This window comes from Aspergillus alliaceus, assembly GCF_009176365.1.
Source record: "Aspergillus alliaceus strain CBS 536.65 unplaced genomic scaffold BDW43scaffold_55, whole genome shotgun sequence".
Lineage (NCBI taxonomy): Eukaryota > Fungi > Ascomycota > Eurotiomycetes > Eurotiales > Aspergillaceae > Aspergillus > Aspergillus alliaceus.
In genome coordinates, this window is record NW_022474738.1 from 1 (window position 1) to 26,447 (window position 26,447).

Below are 26,447 nucleotides of genomic sequence, written 5' to 3' on the forward strand. Positions count from 1 at the left end.
ACTGGCGAACAGATTATTCAGTTCACCCAGTAGGAATTTAGTTATCTGTGTTTGAGTGTACGCAGGCCGCGCAATGCGCGGCCCTAACTACTTGTATATATATATATTACATCTATACAATGGAATCAAACACAATTTATGGTGTAACTGATTAATAAATTCAGGAACACAAACGGAACTCTAAACTTCCAACCACGCATCCACAAACTCAACATCTCCCTCGCCCTGGCACGCAATGCCTCGGCCCAAAATCCCTCAGTCCCAAACCTCCAGCTCAAATACCTCGACACAATCCTCCTCACCGGCCCAGACGGCCAGCCCACAACCGGCCTCGACGCCGACGTCACCGGTTACGTCTCCTACCCAGGCTACCCGCCGCTCCCAGAAGCAACATATACCGGCGACGGCTTCGGCGGCGCTGGCCCAGGCGGGAAACGCATCTCCCTCGATCCGGAAGGCCTGGCCCTAGCCCACGACGGCAGCTTCTGGGTATCGGACGAATACGGACCCTACGTGTACAAGTTCAACCCAGAGGGCAAGATGACCTTGGCCATCCGGCCTCCGGAGGCGATCCTGCCCCACCGCAACGGGACCGTAAGCTTCAGCGCCGCCAGTGCGCCCGTCTATGACCCAAAGCGTGAAACGAACCCCGAGGACCCGCAGTCAGGCCGGAACAATAACCAAGGGTTTGAGGCGCTGACTGTCTCCCCTGACGGCAAGACGCTGTATACCATGCTTCAGTCGGCGCTGAACCAGGAGGGCGGGCCGAAGAAGAAGAATCGGCAGCCCGCTCGACTCCTGGAGTACGATATCGCCTCGGGAAAGCCCGTGTATACGCATGAATACGTGGTTCTGCTGCCCAAGTATGAGGACTACACGAAGAATTCGTCGGTGGTGGCGTCGCAGTCGGAAATGCACCTGCTTCCGACGGGTGATTTTCTGGTTCTGTCGCGGGATTCGGGCTTTGGACATGGGCAGCAGGAAAGTCGGTCGGTGTATCGGCAGGCAGATATCATCTCAATTTCGAATGCGACGACGGATTTGAGAGGGAAGTATGATGCGGTTGGGGCGAGCGTTGCTTCATCGAAGGGGAAGTTGAAGGATGGTATTACGCCGGCGGAGTATTGCTCTTTCCTCGATTATAATGTCGAGTCGGAGCTGGCGAAATTTGGGCTTCATAATGGTGGACCACAAGACGCTTCTCTTTTGAATGAGAAGTGGGAGAGTCTTGCCCTAGCTCCTGTGGACCCGGGTCAGCGAAAGGGTCGCGGTTTGAAGAAGGAGTATTTCCTGTTCAGTTTTAGCGATAATGACTTTATGACCCAAAATGGTAAGTTTTGTCTCGTTCATGGTTGGTCTCTGTGAGTGTGGCTGGCTAACGGTGAGCTTGTTAGGGCATATGAACTCTGGGCGGTTCAAGTACGCCGATGGATCTGGTTACAATGTTGACAACCAGGCTCTTGTCTTTAGATTGGAGTTCTAAGGATCTGTGTATATATTTCCTTTGAATAGATTGACGTATTAACTCCATTGTCCATCGCATTGTCCATTAAAGCACATGATTAACAATGTATATAATGACCGGCATCTTGTCGGCGTTGTGGCTGATGCCTGCACCGCGTACTAGTACAAAAGAAATTGCCGGCATTTGATGAGAGATGAAGTCGGCCGAAAACGCCCCCGTTCCATAAATGCAATCTTGACTTTGCCAAGTTCAGTCCAAAACAGCACTCGTTGTGATAATTTAAAAGTAAATAGCTGATGTGCGAATAACCGTGTGACAGAGGGGAGATCACTAAATCGCAAAGACCGGGACAAAACAATACAATGGTAACCATGTCGATCGATCATATCGGATATAGGTCCCTGGTCAAGTGCATCATCTTCGCCAGATTGTTCATAACCTATGACGGATACTTGCATTGGTATAGCGATATCTATGTTCAGTCACAATGGATTCAGCCACTAAGTGACAATGTTAATAGCGCGTAAGATGTCGTCCAGGGACCACCCTGGTCCACCAGGGACGATCTCGGCCCATACTTCCTCTGGGACAGCACTCTCTGGAGGAATCAAACTCCAGTTTGGACTAGGTTCCGGCTTTATCCATTTGAAGTCTTCAACTTGGCTCCAGTGATCTTCACTGTCCGGGCGGTCATGGTCCAAAGCCTGCAAGATCATGTGTTAGTGTGTTTGCGGTAAAGGGGACAACTACTCGGCGACGCACGTATGCTCTTGGGATCTGGCCAAATCGGATATCCGTGCAGTCTTCAATTATCGGGTTGCTGGATGTGCTCAGATAAACATCCACATTGGCACAGTTGTGCATGCGGAATTGACGGCAGGTAACTACTATGGTACTATTCTCCACGCCGGTAATGTGAGCCGGGCCATTGATCTGCCCGCAAACTAGCAAGCTCTCCCTGACACCCTTGATTGTCAGACTAGCGTAGGGCTTTCCATTGGCTGTTGGTATAGACATGTCCACAACGCAGTGGCGCAAGGAGGTGATAGAGGCGGGTACCGTCGCAGTGGAACCTGAGGACGGGAGCATAATATGGAGCCCACAATGGTTGTTCACTGATACAGATGACACAGCAGTTGCCGCAAAGGCTTTATTCTTCTCGCTCTTCGACTTATCCTCAGAATCATCCATATCAATTGTCGGGATGGCTGGGAAAGAAGTCGGGGCGATTTCTGCTCTAGGCTGTAGCATGCGATCCGGCTCATTCAATGGTGTGGAGGGATAGTTGGGCGTCTGAGCCGCCGATGAATCGACTGAGGAAGTCCCCGGCGAAAGGTATCCAGACATACTCCGACCTTGATATACTATATTGGCTGCATCGGACAGAGAAATTGCTGAAGCATTCTTCTTGGTCTTGAAGCTGAACTTCGGGCGTGGCTCTACCGCAGCCCGGGTCTCAGCCAGTTTATCTTGGAGTGCCTTGATCGCCTAGATGATGCATCAGTATGTGGCACTCGTCAAACCATATTTTTCATTCAACCTACTTCCGCATATACCCGCTGATCATATGTTGGAATATAGCTCGCTGCATCCTTGACTTCGTTTGACAACCGGGCAATGCCAGCTAGGCAATGATCGGTCGCATCTACTCGTTCTCCTCCCACAAGAGAAGTATCCGCCAGACGGTCCATCTGTTCCTGTAGAGCTAGAGGAAGCACGTGTGTTAGGTGATAGCTGACTGAAAATATAAAATTACAATCCATCTACTAGGTCATACCAGTAATCTCATGTTGGAAGTAACGGAAGAAGCGTTCTTTCAGAGGGATCTCAGATTTGAGAATAGTTTGATTCTCGGCCTGAGAGGGTCGACGGGCATCGTGAATCTCGGACATCTCGGACTGAGACATGATTATAGCCTGAGATGGGGCGTGGAGAGATCGATGAATGGAGGTCGTCTGTTCAGATTGTCTAGACGTTCCCGAGAAGGTCCGCGTAAGAATAGTGCGTGGGTATGATGACGTCGATTTGAGGGCATATAATCCAAGCCGGTTTGGGTTGCGTCGACCAGAACCTTGCGAGTACTACCCCTGGCTGAAGGCGTCACTGTCGATAAAAAGGAAAGATGTCTCTATAAAGCCATGCTGATATTAGCTTATCGAAGCTGCACGCAATCCTTTGGTACTGGAGTTGATAAGCTGCAGAAGCTCTGCCGGTCGATCACCCGCACGGTCCACCACTATCAGTAAGGGAAGGGATTTCATGTCATTGCACGACAGGGTCATTAGTATGTGCTCCCTGGAGCGAGACACGTACCTCTTGGGAATCTCTCGTGGCTGACTATCGCTTCCTCTTCCACATCTGCTGTTCCCCCAAGTGACGTCGATCATCATAGCACCCCCTCGGCGCTCGGAACTTCTCTTCTCCCGGGAGGAGCTCCCCCCGCACTAATCCTTTCCGGGTAATGACATGCATGACAGGTCGTCCTCAAGCACCGAATCTCTCTTAAGCATCAATTTCCTCTCTGCAATGCTGTAGTGACTACATTAGATTAACCTTGAGTATGTAGGATGGTTATATAAGTATATAATGGCTATTATAAATGGTATACTATAATCCTCCACGGTATCAGGCCGAAGAATTAGTGTGGAAGCATTCTTAGGGTCTCCATTGACGTTCTATGTTGACGGCAGTTCGGCCAACTTGGGCCTGCTGGGTATGGATATGTAACCATCCAATGGCGTGCTTTGTTGATTAGAAAGTAATGAAGTTCGTCTGGGCTGTGTATCACCGGTGGGTCGGTCGAGCATGAGCCGGTCAAAATCAGAGCGCAGATCATAGTCTTTGGATGTCTGGGTACCCTCATGCAACCGTACCATCCTGAGCATCAACTTCCCACTATCCATCCAGAAAAGAAGCACCTCATCGTCCTGTGGGAAGGATAAGGTCAAATAGCCTGGCCTGAAAACTGAGGAACTTATCTTGTGAGAGGCCTTTTTCAGCCGAGTCACACGCAGAGTCCCACTCGCCTTGGTGTCAAACAAGTATATCTGATTCATACCGTTTGCAATCGTAAACTGTGACCCCGAGGATGACTGGGCTGCGTGGATTATTCGGGTGTTAGCTGGATCGTTAAGCACATCTTTGTCGGCGATCGAGGATGATGTTGGGAACTCCCTCTCGAAAAAGGCCGGCAAGAGAACTGCATGATGAATAGTATCGTAGAACACGCAGGTGAGATCTTTGTTGTTGGTTGTTCGCTTGTACTATCAGCCAGGGTTTTTCAAGAGAACGGCTAGCACGTTGAGAGAACGTACGTGAGAAAGTCTAAACGACCTTGATCGCCCTGGGACAGTATCCCACCTTTTTAGGGAAAGGTCCCACACATCAACGTAGGCGTTGCTATCTTTAAGGTGCGTCGCAATGACGAAATATTTTCCGTCAACAGAGAATTGAAGTTTCCTTTCAATGATCGCTTCTTGTTCCCCTCGTATAACGTCATTACCTAGAGTCGTCGGAATGCGATTTGGGGCATGTGACAGTTCACACAGGGATGCGCTGGCGTCTCCTGAACCGCCAAATGAGACTCTTCTGATACCGTTTGGTATCAGTTCGTAAACTCGAGCTTCGTTTTTGAGTGTAAAGGCAACGTAGCGGTCATCGCGGGACATGATCATATGGATAGGAGGTAGAGATGGATGGTGAATCTCGATTGGTAAATGAGCTTCGGGACTGGGGCCAGATCCCTTAAATACCAGAAGCTCATAATGCTGAATGGGGTGTTAGCCCTAAATCAAGTAGTAACGGTGAAATGTAGTAGGAAACCGTATTACCTCTCCAACTGCGGCAATCACTGCGCATCGCTTGTCCCCTGCGGCAACGTACTGCACACCGGAGACATCGTATCTATAACCTTTTGGCTTATGCCCGCCCCCGCTGGATATCTCAAACCTTGATACCCAATTGCTTCCAACGCCCCAAAGAAGAAGACTTCGCCCTGAAGCAGAAAAACAGAACCTGGGCTCACGAGGTAGCTGATTTCTTTTGGCCGATACCCTTCTAAACAGGGAGGAGCCGCTGGAGAAGGGCAGGGTGACATTCTTAAGCTCTCGAGGGAATGATTTCATCATGGGCTTCTCGTATGAATGATCTGGCTTACTACGCGCCAACCATGAGCCATGCGGGTCGGAGGCCGTGGTAGGAGACTGTCTGAGTCCTGATTTGAACGTCAGAGGTGATATCGGGCTCCTCGTCCCGTCGCCTGAGTCTATGTGTACGGATGAATGACTCGTGGAATGGCTGAGGGAGCTCGAAGAGGTCGTGTCTCTTGACAGGGAGTCGGGGAACGAGTAACTCCTAGTGCTGCCTGATTCGAAACCGGGGCGCGATTGGGAGACCCTGGCGGGTTTAATCATCCGTATGTGCTGTATTTTTGTGTTTGTTGGACACAGAGGGCAGGAAATATTCAGGGTGAGGTATTGAACATTTCCTCGTAGTTGCTGTAGAAAGGGTCAAACTTCTGCTATTGCTGCCTTAAAAACCAATATAAATGTATCACGAAGGGGGCCCGCATACCTCATAAGCACCCCTGTCGCAGCCATTCAATCGCTCCTCCAGTGCTGCTCTAGGCACCGAGTGTGCAGCGGGACAATCCACGAGATAAAGCACATCGTCTTGACGACTTACTTGGCTCGTCTCATGGACGGGTGAACACTGCAACCACTCCGTCAGATTTTGTTGATAGTCATGAGAGACGGCCTCAAGTTCTCCGTTGCAACCCCACAATTGGACTCTCCGGTTGATAAGCCATCTCACCAGATGGCCCAGAGACCCTTCACAGACTTCCCTGATACGAGATAGCTGAGCCCAGTTATCTCTGATTCTCCGTGTTTGTAGAGGTGGATGAGCTTCGGCGTTCTGGCTTAGTACGACTGTCGCTAGAATTTGAAGGGGTGCCGAAGTAAATTCATCATCAAAAGCTGCCAACACCGTCCTAGCCAGCTTCATCCTGCTTTCCCGTGGTCGATCAAACGATTCGTCAACATCCGGGTCTGCTGACAGGGTATGCCCTTGTTCTTGGGATATCCGGCGGCGATCTATATGGGACTGTACCATTGTCGCTTCCGCGGCCCAGAGCATGTCGTACAAGGACAAGAAAGGGGTCAACTGATCGTTATTGTTCCCAAGAAAGGCCGTTAAGAGGTCTGTTAAATGTGTTTCTGTGTTCCCAAGGAAGGGATACTAACATGCGTAAGCCGAGTCCGCTTTCGGGACTGGTGCACAGAGACAAGTCAGAACTTACAGATTCCGAAGTGACAAATTTAGGATTTTGTCCATGTGATGCTGGAAAGAACGCATGACCTTTCGATAAGTCCGACGATTCCATACTCTCGATCATTTTCGGTAGCAAGTTACTGACCATAAATCGCTCTGCGCTGGGTAATTCGGAGTCCTGCCATGCTGTTCGTATCGCACGTTCCAGATTGAATTTCATCTCATGGCGTACGCTTTCACCGCGCAGTAGAAGCAACCGCGCGCCGGCGAGTAAAGTGAGCGTGAGAACGTGTCTATATTTGACCAGCTCAGGATTTACCGGTTTGTTGCAAGGGAACAACTTTGGCTTGACCTGGACTAGGTACATGAGAGTTGTGAAAATGACTTCCGACGGCAATAGGTAGAGAGGGGAGCACGGATGGCCATCGTCGAAGTTGGTCAGCCCTTGCAGATACGTCCTCTGCAAATCGAAAATGGCTTTTATCCAGAACACCGGGTGCATAAGAGGTTCGACCTTCGCGTCGGGGCTATCTTCCGCTTGAAAAATGGCGACATCTGTCGCATGTTCGCCGATAATTTCCCTCAGGATATTTGTAATGTCACGACGGCGCAACTGTTCCCACACTGCTGCCACGAGTGGATGTGACATAGGGAAAATGGGGCTAATCGGCCACAAGCATACGAGCGATCAGGTTGATAGTTGACAGCGTAGTCGGCAGAGCGTATTTGCGATCTGTTTGTAAAATTGCGACGGAAAGGTGCGACCGCGTTGTGAGATGGAAGTTGAGAAGATGGCATTGTTCAGCGGGAGTGAGGTGACCTGACAAGTCCGAAAACATTATCGAGTTTGTGAAAGGGAGAAGTGTGCTGCAAGGCTATCTCAGCTGATGCGAGGCTGCGTGTCTCGTCTTACATGGGCAAACGTTGTCCCTGTCATCTTTCCCCCTCCCAGACGGTAGAATTGCCCAATCATGTCGGACCGTCCTGCAAGGACCATTGTACATTATTCGGGGACAGGAAACGTCCTGTGTGGGCAGTTAATCTCCAGTTGTAACACGAAAAAAAAGAGAAATTCTCGGGGTTCAGGTCGGTTGGGTACACATACAAAGGAATGACTTGTCACAAATGCTGTTTACTAGTCAATCAATTCCATGTCACCTGGCCAGCAACACTATAACCCTCTCTGTGAAACCCTAGATGAATCTGCAGGAAGGATTCGGATTATATTATTTCAAAGGCATCGGATGTGTTACAGAGAGAGAAGAAAAGAATATTATCTAGTAGAGAGTTTGTTAAAAAGAAAAAAAAAAAAATCTCCGTACCCCCGATCAAGCAACTCAACTGCGATATACTAAATTTAACCCTACATTGGTGGAACTCAACACGCATTCTTCATGAGATCAGGCTAGAAACCACCTTCCGGAAAAGAACCTCATTCGAGCCTCTGGCCACCATTGCTTTATAGCGCAGCCGGTGCTTACATTCCTCAAGGGGGCATTGCTTCAGAGAGCACGTGGTGCATCTATAAGATGAGAGCTACACAAAAGGGTAGAGTTCCCATTGTCCCACCAGGTCGCTTTATCCACCGGATGAAATAGCATATAACAGAGAAGAAAAGAAGGATGGCTACATCTAGTGTCTATGGAATAGGGCACGGGACGTAAGTGGACAGTAGCAGTAAAGCAAACACGCTACATACGGGGGGAGTATGTACTCCCTAATATAGTAGAATTGGTAGTTACTACGGCAAAGTCACGGCTCAAGCTTTGCTTCGGGTCACACTGGCATTCATGCAACTGAAACATTTACGGATATTCCTTCCTTGTATCTGCCTTGTAATCTAGATGCCGAAACATATATATATGGTCATATGTAATTAGGCCGAGAGATTTGCCGGTTGTTGTTGTATGTTTCACAGTGAATGAAAACAGTGAAGCTCAGCTTAGATTATTCGGATCAGTCCATCATACCGGCTAAAAATAGTCGGGACGGTCAGTATATTCACTTTCTGAACCATGGTCCAAGTTCCAAGGAACATAGGTAATGGCTCTTTGTTATGGGTTGGATAACCAGAGCCATTAATACTACCATCTTTCGTCATATTTAAGCAACCCTATCGGTAAAGCGATATCTTCTGCATCCTCACATTTGTTTCAGCAACATCAACAGCAACAGCAACAGAAATGCTCCATACGATGTTTATCCACAGTAAGGGATTTTCGTGTCATGTCATGGCTATGGCCATGGCTATCATACTGCTCTCCTACAAGGCAGATGCTCAAACCTTCACCTCGTGCAACCCTCTCAAGGAAAGTGAGTAATAGTTGCTATTTGAGGGTCCCCCCGACGACTGCCTAACCTCTACAGGCTGCCCCGCAGACCCGGCTTTTGGAACTTCGGCTTTGTTTGACCTGACCAAGTCTGTCCCTAAGGGATGGAAGCCTGTAGGAGCTGTCACCCAAAACAACGACGGGGTGGCCTTGGCCGTTGCAAAGAAGCTCGATGGCCCCCTGCTCCAGTCAGACTTTTACATCATGTTTGGCCGAGTCGAATTCACCATCAAAGCTGCACCCGGTACGGGCATTGTCAGCAGCGCAGTTCTTCAGTCAGATTGTCTGGATGAGATCGACTGGGAATGGCTTGGGGGTGACAACGCTCAGGTTCAAACGAACTACTTTGGCAAAGGAGATACCACTACGTACGACCGTGGTGCCTTCCATGCAGACCCTGATAACCACGATACCTTCAAGACATACACTATTGATTGGGACAGCAATCGTATTATCTGGCAAATCGATGGTGGCATAGTTCGCACCTTGGAAGAGAAGAACGCCAAGGGACAATATCCGCAGACACCTTGCTACATAAAGGTTGGCTCTTGGGCTGCTGGTGATCCTTCCAATGCCGCGGGAACAATCCGTATGTTAAATGATCTCTCAACTTAATTATGTGAATGCCAAACTTAACATTAGATATCAGAATGGGCGGGTGGTCAAGTCGACTATTCTAAGGGGCCCTTCACGATGTACGTGAAGTCGATTAGGGTTACAGACTACTCGACTGGGACTGCATACGAGTACACAGATAAGTCTGGCTCGTGGAAATCTATCAAGGCAGTTGATGGAACGGTCAAGGGCGACAGCTCAGGAGTCGTCACTACCTCGTCTAAGGGCCCTACCGGTTAGTATGACTATCCATAAGCTAGGAATTGAACGCTAGTTTTGCTACTCGCTATATCCGACGTGTTATGCTCCAAGAGCTTCTACGCGTTATCGGCTTCCGGGCCTCTTAATATCTTGAAGTCCGACACTAATGCTTGATATCTTCCAGCGATTTCCTCCACAGCTCTTTCTCTTGCCAGCACCTCCCAAATTGACAATTCTGTCTGCAGCACTGCTTCAGCTCCTGGTTCCCTGCCTACTACCGCGGTCCATTTCAATGGTACCATGACGCTTCCTACCTCGAACCCAACATTGCCTTCTTCGTCCTCATCTGGCCAGCCACCATTAGCCACTGGGGCAGCCAGCAAGGGCCAATTGAACGAGTACTTCATAATCTTGCTATTGGGTCTGGTAGCTTCACTGCTCATCTGAGGCCCCATCACTTAACGTACTGTATTAGGAAAGGCCCGGAACCAAATTCCTTCCCATTTCTTTTTCAGTTTCATATCCAATTCGGGCGGATGTTGAGCATTCGCAAATCTTTCTTCTGATTCTCGTTTCTTGTCTTAATTCACGATAGCTCGTTTTGGGACTTTCAACCTGTATCAATAGTCAATGTAATGCGTTGGCATGCAAGATCTCATAGTGTAGGAATTTAATCAAGCTAAGTGGTTGATCCTTTTCACACAATTTCCGGAGCCACCGTTATGGTGGAATCCCTTCTGGAATATCTACTCAAATAGTCCAATTCTAGCTTAACATGTGATCATGATAGTATATCAATTAGAAATTAAACCCGCATCAAGTTAAGCACAGCGCTATGGATGGCAAGATCACTTACCCACGGGACTCCATTAGCCTGAATTGAAATGTATCGCGTTATGGCACTATCGCGTAAGTAGTAGCGCTTGGACCGTGAATTTTTGCGGCAGGGACTTAGTTCTCGATCTTGACAAGTCAAGCTTTTATGGGAGTTGCCATGCTCTGAGTGATTTTGCTGCCTTTGTGGATGTGGATTTTTCTTTGGAGATGGGGGCGGGGGATATGGCGTTCAAACAGGTTCGACTTAAGAGAAGCAAGACTAGTTTGGTGCTGTATCACCTAGCGTTTAAAGCATCTGCGTCGGTCACCTGGGAGGGGTTGGCGTGAGACGGCGAAAGTATGTTAGATTAATAGCATACTATTCAATATGGGCGCGAGTGGCAAATAGTGGTGGCGGGACTGTACTGGTTTTGTTAGGATTAACATTGATTTTTAAAGCATGAGTATAGAACGTAGGGTTTTTTGAGAAATATCAATGGAGTTGAATGGTGTGAGCTATGTTCTGGGAACCACGATATATATGAAGAGCCAAGCGATTTATTTACAGTAATCCGGATTACCGTTCGGATTCCCCCACCACGTGGGAAACGGGCGTTCCTTACCAGCTGCCCCTAGGACCGCAAACGAGAGAATGAATATGATAATTTGCGATCCTCCATCCATGGCAGCCCCAATGAGATAATTGTACTTGTTGTAGATCTCCGGAATCCGGCGTCTGAGCCAGAACTGCGAAAAGACACCAACAGCAATGGACGACCAAACCCATGACGTATTTCCATAGTACGGCATGCCAGCATAGGTAAGGATAATCGCTGTGTTGAGAGGCACCTTCTTCAGAGGGGGGTATATTTTGATCAGGGCCCAGTGTACAAAAGGCACGGCAAGCCCGATCACTAGACAGAGGGGAACAATGAGATAACGGCTGTTAACGCCGTAGATTTCCTTTGCCAGCGCCCATGTAATAGCCTGTGTATTTAAGGACTGCACAAATGAGCCGCTCCAGACGCTGTTGCCCACTGGATCGAGGAGAATCTCGCGTTGGTTGCTCACAATCGTTGTCATGACGACGTAGTTCAGTGCCGCTCCAAGGAGGGTACCATATATTTGGGTGCCAAACATGACACGGTGCGGGACTTTTGTGTACTGTCCGACTTTGAGCCAATTGGCTAAATTGACCGAGAGAAGAATAACTTGGTGGGACCAACTGGCGAAGTAGAGATTGGCAATGGGGCGGCCGGGATGAAGGGCACCTGCCACCATCTTGGAAAGCTGGTTGGTGCTAACTCCATTTCCATAGAGACCGTAAAGTATGCATGAGAAAGGTGCGATAAAAGCGCCGAGTAGGAGGGAAACAATGTAGCCCCAAACGGGAAGGGTGGTTTCACCTTTGATATTGATAATTAACCCGGCGACAAAAGCCAGGACGAAAAGTACCACGTACCACCAGATTGGGACTTCCTTGTACTTCAACATCGCCTGATAGTGTGGGTCAGGTTGAGTCCTGCTACGTGCTTGCTTCCACGCGAGGATCATATCTTTGCTGTAGAAGATGAAAACATGGGTGATCAGTGCACCGATGGCCAAGTTCTGTGTAAGATAGCCCCACACAGTGCTTGAAGTCATAGAGGGCAAACCTGTCTCCTGGAGCTTTGCGAAATCAATTTTCTTATGATTGCCCATGACAGATGAGATGGAGAACTGCGTGCCATTGCTCGAAAAGAGTGAAGTGGACATGAATGGGAAGTTCTTCGCATCCCAGGTATTGTTGTAATATAGACCGAGCATGGCGCAATACAGGATAATGTAGCCAATCCAACTGTTGAGCTGTTGCTTGAAAGGCAGCGAAAGGTATGTGCTCTGAATATATTGCCAGTCGAATGAAAAGTTCAAGAGGCCCATACCTTCGTTGGACGAAGCGCCCCCGAAGATCGTAGAGAAGATGGTTCGAATATGGTCTGGTGCATGCATGGAGGCAAGACAGAAGATAGAGAATCCGGAAAGCCAAGTCATGATATAGACGGGAAATATTTCCCAAACAGCGGTAATCAGCATGGCCCAGCCAAACTTGACTAGGCGGTCCCTATTGGCGCGCCGGTCAAAATGAAGGCTTTGATATAGCACCACCTGAGGAAGCGTTGACCAATACACCATCTCTGCAGGATAGACAATCAGCGGCCGCAACACCCCTGCCAGGACGAATCCACAAAGAGAGATAGAGAAAGTTCCCAGAACCGCCGTAGTGGCAGTTACACTTGTATTGTAGAATAGTCTTTCCACGGCGTAAATTTCCACACCGGAGAGACCGTTGTTCCCGGACGAGGCGATTAGAGCAGCAACAACATGTTCTTTGATCGTGAAGCGCTGACCGAAGTTGAGAAAGTGGAGTACCGACTGTAGCCATTTCCATTTTACCCTGTCTGGGCGAGGTGTACAAAGGGCCCACGCTTCCCCAAAGACATAGACAAGGACTATAGGCAAATGTGTTAGTGCACAGTGTACATAGTCTCAACATGGGAAGAGACCTACGTTGCAAGAAGACTGCAGAAACTTGCGCTTGGTACGGCTTGAAGACATAAAGCATTGTGATCACGCTCGAAAGGGCCGTGAATATTGTGCCTAGTACTATGGAACGAAAGGTGAGAGAAGGGTCGCCGTCATCCCGGTCAGATACTATGAATTTGGATACATCGGCACCTGATTTGAAAGCATCAGCCATAATGGAAGAATGAGCGGTCACAGGAAGCAGTCACCATTCCGGATGATGGGATGCCCCTTCACGTATTGCACATCCTCATCGTCACCTCGGGGCCCCAGCGACTCGTCACTACCCGTCTCGCGTGGTGGCTTTTGCTCGCTGACAGTCTCGTATGCTTCTTCCGTTTTGTTGCCTCTTTCTAATGGTTCTGAGGCATTCGAGACACCAGCCCCAGTTGTTTGTACTTTCGCGTAGTTCGGCATTTTCCTGATGCCGAGGAATATGGGGCGACAGCCACGATTTGGAGGGAGGAGGTGGGGAGAAGACAAGAGATCTTCAAGATAGCTCCAGGAGCGGAGAGAGATTATGGAGAATTATGGAATCCCATTCTGGCAGTTAAGAGGAAGAAAGGAACCAAGCCATCAAGAGATATAGTTCTTTATAGTCGGTGTCCAACGGCACTCCGACTGACCTTTTTTCTTCATTTTCATATTGTATGGTGCGATTCGTAAGTTGGATGATAAGAGCGGAGGGCATGAAAGGTTACATCCAATAGATGATGTGATTTTAATTTCAATGGTGAAATCAGTTAGTGGTTGGTAGTATGCATGACCCTCAGGGGGAACCGTGGCCAATTAAGCCCACTGACATGAATTGATCCCAACGATAACCATCGTGACTAAAATGGTGTATGTCTCCTTAGTAGACAGGGCTTCTAGGGACGTAGATCCTTTCCCAACCATGACTAGAGGATATTTCCCCCGTGACTGAGACACCGTGACATAGAATTCAATTCAAAATAAAATACCCTGTAAATAACCAGTACCGTGTTCCCGTCTTGACGCTGGAAGTCACTTCGAATCAAGGCTAGTGGGTTACTGAAGGGCTGTATGCAATGGTCTGTCTTTAACCAATTAACTGACCTACCCCGTGACAACACCTTTCCTCACAGCTTTGTCGTTGAAATTCATTCGAGGAACAGAATGTTCAACCTCTCATCATTATTTCAATAATTGGAACAAACACTTTTTTTTTTATTATCCTTCTAAAACGATGATACAAGCAAAGGTTTCAACCTAAGAGAACAGGATTGTTCTTTGAGTGATTTTTTTCTACGGATCTTTTGTCTTCTAGGAAATACACATTGGGCCTAGGAGGCTAATGACTAAACAGACAAGCGGATGGAGTGTGCCGAAGAGGTGATTTCCCCTATCAGTGACCCCTGTGCCCTTGTACTTGTTCTCCGAGATACGTAGGGTTATGAAATGAAGATCAGTATACCTCGCAAGACCAAGTGTCAAAATTTCCACCAGAAACACATCCAGCTTGTATGGTCCCAGTGATAACCACAATAGGAGCCTCCTTGTTAGTTTTCCAGAAGTTTGCACAAAGTTCAAGACAGTTTCTCCACTGTTAATGCCGAAATCCTTGAGGATGATAGCAGAAATAACAGTCAGGTGGGCGTTTCCGAGATCTTTAGGCTGTTTAGCGTGAACATATATAGCCAGCGAAACGCGTCATTGACCCTAAAGGCCGTGGGTTCTCCGCTCCTCATCAAAGCGACAATCAATGTCTCATGCTCGCATCGAAGTCTATGTCCGGTAATGTCATGACCTTGGGTGTGAGGGGTGGTGATTTCGTCAAGGCCCAAGATAATAGGTAGGAAATTGATAGCTAAATAACAGCCCGCACATCCAGGCTGATCTTAAGAAGCAGCCCCTCACTCATACAAGGGGCCACATGGCTAGGCAGAAGACATTGCTCTGCATTCAGACTGTCCTTTTCAATTGCTTTTTCCAAAGCATTGTCCATCGCCTTGCTTGGCATTCTCTCCTTTTCCACCACCACAATGGCTCGGTCTGCCTTGGAGACATTTTGAGTCCAAGTAAAGCTTGATTGAAATAGAATATGATACTCTAGGATCTGAGAAACCTGGTGGAGATGTCAAAAAACCTCCAATACACTTGGTTTATGCCTGATTTCCTAGCTAACCACATAGAAAAGAAGAGGTACATTGTTCAGCATAATATGTAGTTGGTGGAATGTATACAACTAAATCATACTACAGCCTCTTCTTTACACAAGTGTAATTGAGCCAATGTAAACATCCCAGAATAGTTCGGACTTGTCCTGTTGGTTGCCGAAGTCTAACGTATTGTACCTAACACAACACATCACAAAAAATCGGCGCATCCAGTAGGTAACACATGGCCTGCAAGCTCAATACCAAGGATCCTACAAACGAACGGAAAAAGGCGCGGAGAGGTAGGCGAAGCCAGCGCAACCGGCCCAGTTGGACCTCGAATAGTTAATGAAATATCCAAGGTCTCTAGCTTAAAATACGCAATGATAGTAATAATATTATCTTTGAGTCTTAGTTGAAAAGTACGAGGTCCTAGAATACAAGATGCACACGGCCATGGTCATGGGATGTAGGATGTGCTTCCAAGCTTGATAGGATACTATGGCTGACATGTCATTGTTGATACTATGCCAGGAGTATAGGCTGAGATTAAGAAGAAGGAACCTCCTCCAGCCTTCAGCTGTTTGTGCGGGGTACTGTTTATGGAATTACCGTACTTGATCACCTGACGCACGTCCCCACCTGCCGCACGGATTTCTATATACACCGACTTTTTGACTTCAATTTCAAACCACCACAACTCCGTCAATATGGGTTCAATTGATGAGGCGCTTGCCTTTTTAGAATCCCTAGATCCAGGAGAATCGTTTAAATATGCGGAAGTTGTAAAAAGATTTGGTGTTGATCGTACAACTCTCTCAAGGCGTCACCGCGGTGTTATGTATTCAAAAGAGAACCAATACGAAAACCAGCGATTACTTAACAACCAGCAGGCCAAAACTCTTATAAGTTATATTAATAAACTCTCTGAGAGAGGCCTGTATCCCACCTCTGAGATACTTTAAAATTTTGCTAAAGAGATCTCAGGAATAAAGCCTGGAAAGCACTGGCCAAGCTGTTTTCTAAAGAAATGTCAAAATGAGCTGATCTCTTGCTACACTACTGGAATTGATTCTACATGCAAGAGAGCTGATTCTGCATTTAAATATACTCTATACTTTAAGTTACTTGCCAGAAAGATCAAGGAATATGATATACAGCTTAAAAATATATATAATATGGATAAAAAAGGATTTCTTATTGGAGTGCTATCTAAGGGCAAAAGAATCTTTTCCAGGCACTGCTATAAGCAGGATAGAATAAAGTAACATCTACAAGATAGTAATCGAGAATAGATTACTATAATTGCTTGTATTTGCGCGGATGGAACAGCTCTACTACCAGGGCTTATTTACCAGGCAGCTTCAAGCAATCTACAAGACTTTTGGTTCCAGGATTTTGATACTATAAAGTACCGCTGCTTCTTTATCTCTTCAGCAAGCGGCTGGACAAATGATAACATTGGATTCGTATGGATTCGGGATCTATTCAATCCAGAGACAAAGAGCAAGGCACAGAGGTAATGGAGGCTTCTAATTTTTGATAGCCACGGATCCTATATTATAATGAAGTTTATAAACTTCTGTATAGAGAATTAAATTTATTTAATGACTTATCTACCGCATTTAACTTATTCTTTACAGTCTCTTGATATTGGTATCTTCAGCCTGCTTTTAATAGCTTATAGCAATAAATTGGAGAGCTTTTTACATGTCTCTCAGGGCCTAAGTTATATTATAAAGTGTGACTTCTTCTGCCTATTTTAGCCGAGCTGGGAAGGAGCTTTATTATCTAAAAATATTAATTCTGTGTGGAAATCTGTTGGCATATTACTCTGGGACCCTGAGATTATTCTCAAGCGGTTTAGCAAAGAAGATAATTAATAGCTATCTAGCAGTAAGTCATTCCAGTCTATATTATATACAGATAACTAGAGAAGAATTAAAAAGCTTCTTTGACAGGTTATTTCTGATATTTATAATGAGAGGTTAAAAAAACTTAGTTTTATAATGTATTATCTCTTAATAGAGAATATCTTGCTAAAGCTATGCTGTGAGGGCCTTGAGAATGCTCTTCTAAATAAGAAGAAGAAGCGGCAGTGTGGAAAATCTCTTTTATTTATGATATGAATCTATAGGAGACACGTGATCGCCTAGCGGCTTGGCCGGATCACCCACTCCTTCAGCCCCTGAAGGCTTCACCCATTAGGAGTAGATCAAGAGAAGAAGAAGCGCTCAAGATAGTTGATATAGTCGTCCATAGAATTGAGATCTATCGGAATGGCATCCGGTCCTCAGTAGGCTACGTAAGTGTAGCTGATACAGCCTCATCCTGCCCATCTTTCCCCTGAGATCACAACAATTTAAATTGAGAGCTCCAGAGGATGGCTATACTGTATTTTATTTGCTAGGCAAGATACAGCAAGCGCGGCAGCTTCAGAGTGAAAAGAAAGCTGCTATAGAGCTTGCTAAGGTCTCTAAAGAGTAAGAAAAGCTTCACTAGCAGCAAGAGAAGTAAGAGAAACAGTGCTTAGTTAAGGAAAGAAAACAAATTAGGGCAGCTAATAAAGAATTATATCTTCTTGAAGTAGAGTAAAAGAAACGCTAGAAGAAGAAAGAGCGCCTGGCTAAGGAGACTAATAACCAGCTTTAAAATAACTTTAAAGTAATCTAAAAAGGCAAGAAGAAGTGTTCTATGCCAGCTATATCTCAAAAGAAGCAAGATATTGCTATTCCAGAGCCTCAGATTAATACGGAGGGCTGTATATCTGTAAATCGTTGTGGAAGACAAATACGCCTCCCACAACGATTCCGGGATTGAAAAAAAGCTGTATATAGCTTTACTGGCATCATATCTCTGCTTCATCAAAAAATCTAAGTATAATTTATTTTGTATGTTGCTTTAAAGCTTCATTTTTAATGTTGGTTGCCATACAGAAATTCGTGCGGCAGGACGTGCGTCAGGTGATCAGGTACGGTACAAGTAGCACGAAACAATAGCTCAATGCTCACAGAGGTAATAATACACATGAGAAGAAGAGACCAATTACTCCTATTCAGAAAACACACTCAGCGTCACGTGCCCCACGCCAGTCTTATTCAAGTTTTTATTTTTCGGGCTCCCTTGGAAGCGACAAATTCCATCAAATTCATTAAGTTGGTATCCTTATGAAGCCACCCGGCTAGAGAAATTTTGCAGATTTCGCTTCATAAGGCTCAGGGTCCATCGGTGGAGGCATGACATGGACGGGGAAAGTAAAATCCAAGATCGTTGTCCTAAACTACTCAATCACACAAGAATGTTAGCTGGAACCAATGTTGGCTGGACAAAACTTCCTACCCTGTGATAACCCGTTTGTAAGCCGAGCCTAACTTCGAGCTTGTACGTTTGACTGATATTGCATGTCTCAAACGATGGTGTGAGCGCGATCGGTACTAGGCGCTTGCTCCAGAGCCCGTCTCCAATGCATAACTCAGCTCCATGGGAAGCATTATCGTGGCAAACAACGTGATGGATATTTGACATGGTTTGTACGACCTGGAACTGTGTATCCTTTTCAATAAGCCCAGATGCATGCACCTCCGTTGTCCCCACAATCATAGTCTGGAAATCGTTCAGCCATATAAAGCATTCTCTCTCCCCGATTTTGGTAAGCTTGATCTTCAATGGGATAGGGTAGCCTAGAAGCAAACACTGCCCGTTTAGAAGTTCGACATCGACCTGAAATGCCAGCGGGCTACTGGAGCCGGTAGAATCATGATTGACGGGGAGAATGCATCTTCTCCCTAGAATGCTCTTCGGAAGACTAAAGTCAGGCACCGGGTAGAACAAAATATTTCGCGTCTGTCAAAGGGGCGGTTAGCATGATTGGAATATGTTCTTACACGCATATTCAGGCTACTCAACTAGTTTTTCCACCCCTTTTATGAGGCCCGTCTTTGTCACGGTGACATCCAGGTAGTACTTGATCTCCCAAGGTGATAATGTGTCTCCCGTTGAAGGTGGAAGCCTTCGTAGTATATGGTTTGTTTTGGTCTTCCGAGATAGAAATCCTGTGCAAGAAGAGTTCTGTTTGCTTCCATCTAGGCTGATCTTGTGGCATTCTGATCTTGGAGGGAACTAAGCACGAGAAGTAGACATCAGTAAGATCAGCTCAAGATCGGGTTGGTGGAGGAGGCTGTCAAACCTACTGGGAGAGAGAATGGAAATATGTGCGTCCCGGGACCGACGGTTAGACTGCCAGAAACCGGTATCTCGGTCATCTTGCGAGGAGGAAAAACATCCTGAAACCTCTGGAATAGCTATTTGCGAGGGTTAGTAACTGGCTATGCCATTAGGAATTTACATACGTACTTGGTGGGACTCTATGTATCTTCTAGAGCTGAGCCGCGATGTCGCTATTCCAGACAGCCTGACAGTAATCGTTGAGATATTGACTGGTGTCCTATTACGTAGGAGTATATGCCCAAGCACAGTGTCTTTGTCTGTATAAGCTCCCTTTTCATGATCAAGTCTTATCTGGACATCCATCTCCACGATTTTCGACCAAGTGAGCCAGTGATATACCTGCGATCCTGGGTTTGGGGTGAGGGAAAGTCTGAAACTATCACGGACACTCAATGCACTGAAGGTCGGTCAATCAAGAATGTATTGCTTGCTCTAGTGGAGTCAAGAGTATAGTCTTATGGGTTTAAATAATCGTGCTAATTAACGTTTTACGATGGACACAGAGCACATATAGCACATAAAAAGGTGCTGACATGGAACTTCTTGCACCGGATTTTTCGCTCTAATCCTGCTCCAATCTCAATTGTTCCGAACAGTTGAAGCTGCGCTCGGGAAACTAAGTAGCGAGCAGTTTTAGCCTGCATGCTACAGACAGTGAAATTTTCTTATTCATTTTGCGGGTGAAAATTGGTGGAAAGACAAACGCTCGGAAAGTGAAGAGTTCGGCCGACTATTTTTATCTGCTGCTTCCAGAATGATTCTCAGCGCCGCCCCACAGTGCCGTTTATCAAACCCTAACATACAGCAATAACATTGCACTGGACTCTTAGCCTAGAGATTCATGGTGTACTTCGTAGTGGATAATCCCCGTTTCGTATAGCCCTTCCCTTCCCAGCTGGACTTGTTTTCTTGTAAAACCTAGTTTAGAAATGCAAAGAAACTCTTTAACCAAATTTGTTTCAGGACTACTGACAATCTTGTTGTAGAACCGCGAAATCATGGACAGAAAATCAGACCAATCTATATCCTCTCTAGAGTCTACCGGCAATATCTCACCATTTGAGAATGGTCATTCGCTTAATGTAAGTTCCTACCACCTGGCTCTTTGCTTCCGTATATTTAAAATTTTATTAACTAACGCTCCTTGGATGTATCTTAGGAAAGGCACGGCCCTGAAGATCGACTGTATAATGATGAGCATGCAGAGTCTCTACTACATTCTGTTCCTTTGGGTCCTCCCTATCACACAATTAATCATGAACCACGGTATTCCGATTTCGAGACTTCAGGATATGACCCCCTACGGACTCCTGAGTCACTGACCAGAGATCAATTTACCTCGTCTACGAGTCTTTCACAATCAGGTGATATATCAGTGCCAGACTTATGGAAACAGCGACAGACACCTGCCCCCAGCGCCCTACGCCGCTATCCTACGCGCAGAATTAACTTGGTTCAAGGCACAGTTTTAAGTGTTGATTATCCAGTACCTAGCGCTGTCCGGAACGCTATCCAACCAAAATATCGTGACGCCGAGGAAGGCTTTCCCGAAGAGTTCACACATCTCAGATGTAAGGGACTGCGCTATGGTTGCAGCATAGAGAAGCTGACTTGTTCTAGATACGGCAGCCACTTGCGACCCTGACGAGTTCACTCTACGCAATGGATACAACCTGAGACCTTCGATGTACAACCGGTCTACAGAATTGCTTATTGCCATTACTTATTACAATGAGGACAAAGTGCTCACGGCCCGAACCCTCCATGGGGTCATGCAAAACATTCGGGAAATCGTTAATCTCAAGAAAACAGAATTCTGGAATAAAGGAGGGCCCGCCTGGCAGAAGATTGTTGTTTGTCTCGTCTTTGATGGCATCGACCCTTGTGACAAGAACACGCTTGATGTCCTGGCCACCGTTGGCGTCTATCAAGACGGAATCATGAAACACGATGTCGATGGTAGGGAGACTGTTGCTCACATTGTCAGCCACCCTGCCCTTTACCGATTTCTTTCAGTCATCCATTAACAACCATTAGTTTGAGTACACGACTCAATTATCAATTACCCCTACGCAACAGTTGGTTCGTCCTCATGCTGATGAGCCAACCAATCTGCCGCCTGTCTAGATGATATTTTGCCTGAAGCAGAAGAACAGTAAGAAGATTAACTCACATCGATGGCTTTTCAATGCCTTTGGCAGGTTACTGAACCCTGAGGTTGTTATTCTAATTGACTCCGGTACAAAGCCGGGGCACAAATCTTTACTTGCTCTATGGGAAGCGTTCTACAATAACAAGAATCTGGGAGGGGCATGCGGTGAGATTCATGCGCTATTAGGGCAACGATGGGGAAAACTATTGAATCCTCTCGTGGCTGCGCAGAACTTTGAGTATAAAATATCTAATATCTTAGACAAGCCCTTAGAAAGCGCTTTTGGTTACGTTAGTGTTTTACCAGGTGCATTCTCTGCTTATCGGTACCGAGCTATAATGGGTCGGCCTCTAGAGCAGTACTTCCATGGAGATCATACTTTATCTCAAAAGCTCGGCAAGAAAGGTATCGAAGGAATGAATATATTCAAGAAGAATATGTTCCTGGCTGAGGACCGTATCCTATGCTTCGAGCTCGTTGCGAAGGCAGGTTCTAGATGGACATTGACGTATGTGAAAGCTTCCAAAGGGGAAACAGACGTGCCAGAAGGTAGGAACAAGTATTTTGGATATGATACTGAAGTTCATGAATTCTGACTCGACCAGGTGCTGCAGAATTCCTGAGCCAAAGACGTCGCTGGCTCAATGGCTCCTTTGCGGCGAGCTTATATTCAGTCATGCATTTCACTCGCATTTATAAGAGCGGACACAATCTCCTTAGATTGATTGCCTTTCATGTTCAGTTAGTTTACAACATTTTCCAGCTCATCATGACATGGTTCTCCCTCGGTAGGTCCAAGTATTAGAGAGTATTATGGCCAGGGCTAACTTGCTGCAGCATCCTATTGGCTGACCAATTCTGTCATTATGGATATTGTGGGAACACCCAGCAACACAAACAAGAACAAAGGCTGGCCATTTGGAAATGAAGCGACTCCTATCGTAAACAACTTCATCAAAATCACTTACCTTGTCTTCCTCATGCTCCAATACATCCTTGCTCTTGGTAATCGACCAAAAGGGTGAGGGCTCCGTCCAACTTTGAAGAATACAAAAAACTTTTTATATACGGTGCTAATGGTAACTAGATCGAAAGTGGCTTATACATTGTCATTCGTCTATTTCTCTATTGTTCAGGCCTACATTCTGGTTCTGTCATTTTACCTTGTAGTACAGGCATTTAGCGGTGGTAATCTCGACCTCGATGTTGACAACGGGATCAAAGGGTTCGTCGGATCATTTTTCGCTTCCACTGGCGGACTCGTGATGATCGCATTAGTTTCGACGTACGGGATCTATTTCTTATCCAGCATTCTCTGCCTTGACCCATGGCACATGTTAACATCCTCATGGGCCTATTTCCTGGGCATGCCCTCGTCCACCAACGTCTTGATGGTCTACGCCTTCTGCAACTGGCATGATGTATCATGGGGCACCAAGGGATCTGACCAAGCTGGATCACTACCGTCAGCGCAAACGAAGAAAGCAGATGCAAAGACAAACTTCGTTGAAGAACTGGATAAGCCACAAGCAGATATCGATACTCAGTTTGAGATCACAGTCCGACGAGCTCTTTCCCCGTGGAAGGAACCTGAGGAGAAGGACGACGCTAATCTAGACGATTCTTATAAACGCTTTCGCACGAATCTAGTGCTACTATGGGTTTTGAGCAACTCGTTCTTGGCATTATGTATCAACAACGACGGTATCAGGAATCTGTGCTTGACAGTATGTTGAACTCAACTGAAAGAGAGCAATCCCAACTAACGAAAACTGCCAGACTTCTTCCACAGGCCGTACAGCCTGGTATTTCAAGATTGTTCTTTGGGCAACATCCGCTCTGTCAATTTTCCGGTTCATCGGCGCTCTTTGGTTCTTGGGGAAGACTGGTGTATTATGCTGTATTTCTAGGCGTTGATTCTCACCTTGTATTGGTACGTTATCCTGAAGCTAGTTGATATTGTATTGGGTACTATTAATATATTAGTGGTGGTTCCGACCACCCACCGCGGTGGGTGGTCGGCAGCGTAAAGGAAGAAAATGAAGCAATTCGCATTATCACCACTAAACGCCCGTAGAATCAATAAAAAAAAGTTGATTCCCTGGTTCCTCTGCCAATCCTGTATTTGAGGCTGCAGGTTTATTTTCTGTATAAGGCGCTGGCAGGGAGTGACCGTACGCCTTTATATATGCTTCATTTGCTGCTTTCTTATTCTTTTCATTATCTTTGGCCTTCCTGTTTACATAGACCGATTTACATTCTTTACGCGTAGTATACCACTATCCCCGAGGCGTTGAACCTCTCGCTTAGACCTTTTATGCCTTCAGGATGCCTGCGCGGCCTTAATTTGCTCAAGAGTTGAATTCATGATAGCAAGCTGTTCAGATTGAAGTTTTTGCTGATAAAATAAGTGCTTAAGATAGCGTTCAACACGAGGATTGATTGGTGTATCACTATTTAGAAGTTTGAATAGCTTTTTCTGATTCTTTTCAACTTGCTGAGCGCTCTTTGGAGGTATATTTTCAACACTGGAAGATAGAGGGTTCGGAGGAGGTGTATTCTCACTGTATGCACAAAGATCAGGTGCAGAGATCTGTGGTAATGATAGTAAAGTATTTTGAATAGCTTCAATAATTAAAGATCTATCTGTAGGAAAGATACCATGTTCTTTAAAAGAGTTGTAAATAAGATATGGATTAAAGGTCTTCTTATATATGGCAATAATATTGTGTAGAAAATTTACTTTATCTCCTGGAACTCCACATCACTGTGCGATGAGGTTATTTACACTGCGAATATGTTTTATATGTTAGAAAGGGCTTTCCATCAAGCGGTTGGCAGAGATAAGTTATATGAGGCCGGAAGTAAAAAGAAAGAATCTTGTAGGTCTTGTAGGGTTAAAGAAATTTAACTATTTTAGGAGCTATATAGCTGTTAAAGATAAGTATATATATTTTTTTCTCTTTTATATATAATCTTTAGTCTCCTGGTGAAATTTTTGAAGTCATTCAGGCATGATTTCATTATTTATATAGCCTTTATCAGTGACTGCAGTATAGTAATTGGGAATCCTTTCATCATACCAGGCCTCTATAAATTTCTTTCCTTTAAAGATAAAGAGTGGGATCATAATCCAGCTATCTGCAGTAATACACTCAAGCGCAGTAATATTCTCTGTATGCTTAGCTTAGAAAGATCAGGAACTCTTTCCTTTATATCAAGTACTTTTTAAGACTTTTTACTGCCTGGTTAAAAGCTATATTCATTAAAATTATATACAAGGCGAGCGGGGATATCTTTAAATAAGTTGGCAAGCTGATTATACCAGAACTGAAGCTGTCTAATATTCTCTATATCCAAGCGCTTCTTTTCCTTTGTATTTTGAATTACAGGGCCTAATTTAAGGTCAGGAGAAAGCCTTTTAGTGAAGTAATATACCCACAATCAGCTGACACTCTGCATAGGATAAACACGCTGTACAGTAAGGTTCGCCCATTCTAAAAGTAATGAGATAATCACGCGAAGGTGGATATCATATATTTTAGCAATCCATTATCTTAAAGCAGTCTCTTGATACTGATTTAGCGCTTTAATTGGTGCATTTCGAGCCGTACAAGGCTATCTTTAATTATGAATGCGGCCGTGGAGTGTGCGATAAGGAATCCCGAATCCTCGCGCGATCTTTGCAATATTGGGTTTTCCTTGGAGGCAGGCAGCCTCAGCGGCTTTATTTACGTGTATATCTGAAATTTCAGATGATTTAGGCTTTTTTATGGTTTGTATAGCTTCAAAAAAATAGGAAATTGGTTATCTTCCTTTACGCTGCCGACCACCCACCGCCTTTCGCCGGTGGGTGGGTGGTCAGAACCGCCACTAATACATATAATTTTGGAGTTGAGTTTGACAATTCACCCTACTATGATTTTGAGGACTACTTAAACTTGCTACCAGTCAGTTTTGCGTAGAAGTTGAATTAGGCATAACAGTGGGGCCGACAGGAGTCTAGAACAGATTTCATTTAGTTTTTAAGATATTCATATTCGCAAAGACAGTCACTTATGAAGAAGTATTTGGAACTCTTGCTGCGCCCCAATCTCTTATGCGCAACAACGAATACCCACAAACAGGAATAGAAACCCATTTGGGACGTCACTCAGGTTCAATGTATCGCTTCTCATCCTCTTGCCTTGTTACTCAGTACACAATGGGATAGATAGTCTCACTCATGAGCGATGTAGATTTTTATATATATGGATCGCCTCAAGCCCCCCACAGCCCGACTGACAGGAACAGCCATGGAGTGGATCTCATGGGGGAGCGTATTAGGTGTAATTGCTTGTCTTCCGGCTGATGAAATCGGTTCTAGCCCTGCAGGTACCGTGCAGAGAGCATATTCTTCATTCCATCATTCCCGGATCGGTGTTTTGTCAGAGCCTATTAGAGCCTAAGGCATAAACCACGTGACCTGACCACAACACCAAGGAATCTCTGTAAAGTAGATTTAGACCTTAAGACAATCAATCCGACACATGTGAGCTCCATCAGCTCCATCATGTTTTTTGCAGATATCTCATGTTGCGCATACCCTAAGCCACTGGAGTCCTACTAAAGCTTAGTGTCGACGGTACCTGATTGTTCTTATTTTTATTCTTATTTTTATTCTTATTTTTATTCTTATTTTTATTCTTATT

The 26,447-nt window shown here is 45.7% G+C and overlaps 8 protein-coding genes across 8 annotated transcripts; 4 read left to right on the forward strand and 4 right to left on the reverse strand.

Moving 5' to 3' along the window:
* Positions 1 to 73: 73 nt before the first annotated feature.
* Positions 74 to 1,483, forward strand: BDW43DRAFT_315135 (esterase-like/phytase family protein; the record flags this gene model as incomplete). The annotated part of the gene is made up of 3 exons (XM_032047991.1): positions 74 to 93; positions 165 to 1,330; positions 1,395 to 1,483. 3 exons carry the CDS (start codon positions 74 to 76, stop codon positions 1,481 to 1,483), a joined length of 1,275 nt encoding a protein of 424 aa, XP_031895987.1.
* Positions 1,484 to 1,536: 53 nt separating this feature from the next.
* On the reverse strand, positions 1,537 to 3,357 carry BDW43DRAFT_322284 (putative tubulin-specific chaperone c; the record flags this gene model as incomplete). Its single annotated transcript, XM_032049530.1, has 4 exons — positions 1,537 to 2,169; positions 2,228 to 2,953; positions 3,010 to 3,170; positions 3,243 to 3,357. 4 exons carry the CDS (start codon positions 3,355 to 3,357, stop codon positions 1,966 to 1,968), a joined length of 1,206 nt encoding a protein of 401 aa, XP_031895988.1. The 3' UTR covers positions 1,537 to 1,965.
* Positions 3,358 to 3,837: 480 nt separating this feature from the next.
* Positions 3,838 to 7,779, reverse strand: BDW43DRAFT_288811 (uncharacterized protein). The gene is made up of 5 exons (XM_032043324.1): positions 6,765 to 7,779; positions 6,038 to 6,703; positions 5,296 to 5,961; positions 4,780 to 5,232; positions 3,838 to 4,722 (listed from the first exon to the last, which is right to left on the reverse strand). The coding sequence occupies exons 1-5, from the start codon at positions 7,383 to 7,385 to the stop codon at positions 4,141 to 4,143; spliced, it is 2,988 nt and encodes a 995-aa protein (XP_031895989.1). The 5' UTR covers positions 7,386 to 7,779; the 3' UTR covers positions 3,838 to 4,140.
* Positions 7,780 to 8,967: 1,188 nt separating this feature from the next.
* BDW43DRAFT_315138 (glycoside hydrolase family 16 protein) lies at positions 8,968 to 9,921 on the forward strand (the record flags this gene model as incomplete). The annotated part of the gene is made up of 3 exons (XM_032047992.1): positions 8,968 to 9,049; positions 9,104 to 9,655; positions 9,716 to 9,921. The coding sequence occupies 3 exons, from the start codon at positions 8,968 to 8,970 to the stop codon at positions 9,919 to 9,921; spliced, it is 840 nt and encodes a 279-aa protein (XP_031895990.1).
* Positions 9,922 to 11,256: 1,335 nt separating this feature from the next.
* BDW43DRAFT_303283 (OPT family oligopeptide transporter) lies at positions 11,257 to 13,677 on the reverse strand (the record flags this gene model as incomplete). Its single annotated transcript, XM_032045393.1, has 4 exons — positions 11,257 to 13,132; positions 13,163 to 13,187; positions 13,246 to 13,413; positions 13,470 to 13,677. 4 exons carry the CDS (start codon positions 13,675 to 13,677, stop codon positions 11,257 to 11,259), a joined length of 2,277 nt encoding a protein of 758 aa, XP_031895991.1.
* Positions 13,678 to 18,558: 4,881 nt separating this feature from the next.
* On the reverse strand, positions 18,559 to 19,639 carry BDW43DRAFT_315140 (uncharacterized protein; the record flags this gene model as incomplete). The annotated part of the gene is made up of 4 exons (XM_032047993.1): positions 18,559 to 18,657; positions 18,717 to 19,220; positions 19,284 to 19,496; positions 19,568 to 19,639. 4 exons carry the CDS (start codon positions 19,637 to 19,639, stop codon positions 18,559 to 18,561), a joined length of 888 nt encoding a protein of 295 aa, XP_031895992.1.
* Positions 19,640 to 20,602: 963 nt separating this feature from the next.
* BDW43DRAFT_315141 (chitin synthase-domain-containing protein) lies at positions 20,603 to 23,673 on the forward strand (the record flags this gene model as incomplete). The annotated part of the gene is made up of 9 exons (XM_032047994.1): positions 20,603 to 20,686; positions 20,764 to 21,175; positions 21,225 to 21,586; positions 21,642 to 21,686; positions 21,753 to 22,305; positions 22,362 to 22,544; positions 22,594 to 22,777; positions 22,844 to 23,483; positions 23,536 to 23,673. The coding sequence occupies 9 exons, from the start codon at positions 20,603 to 20,605 to the stop codon at positions 23,671 to 23,673; spliced, it is 2,601 nt and encodes an 866-aa protein (XP_031895993.1).
* A 2,103-nt stretch (positions 23,674 to 25,776) lies between these two features.
* BDW43DRAFT_288819 (uncharacterized protein) lies at positions 25,777 to 26,243 on the forward strand. Its single transcript, XM_032043325.1, has one exon. It carries the CDS (start codon positions 26,007 to 26,009, stop codon positions 26,202 to 26,204), a length of 198 nt encoding a protein of 65 aa, XP_031895994.1. The 5' UTR covers positions 25,777 to 26,006; the 3' UTR covers positions 26,205 to 26,243.
* Positions 26,244 to 26,447: the final 204 nt, after the last annotated feature.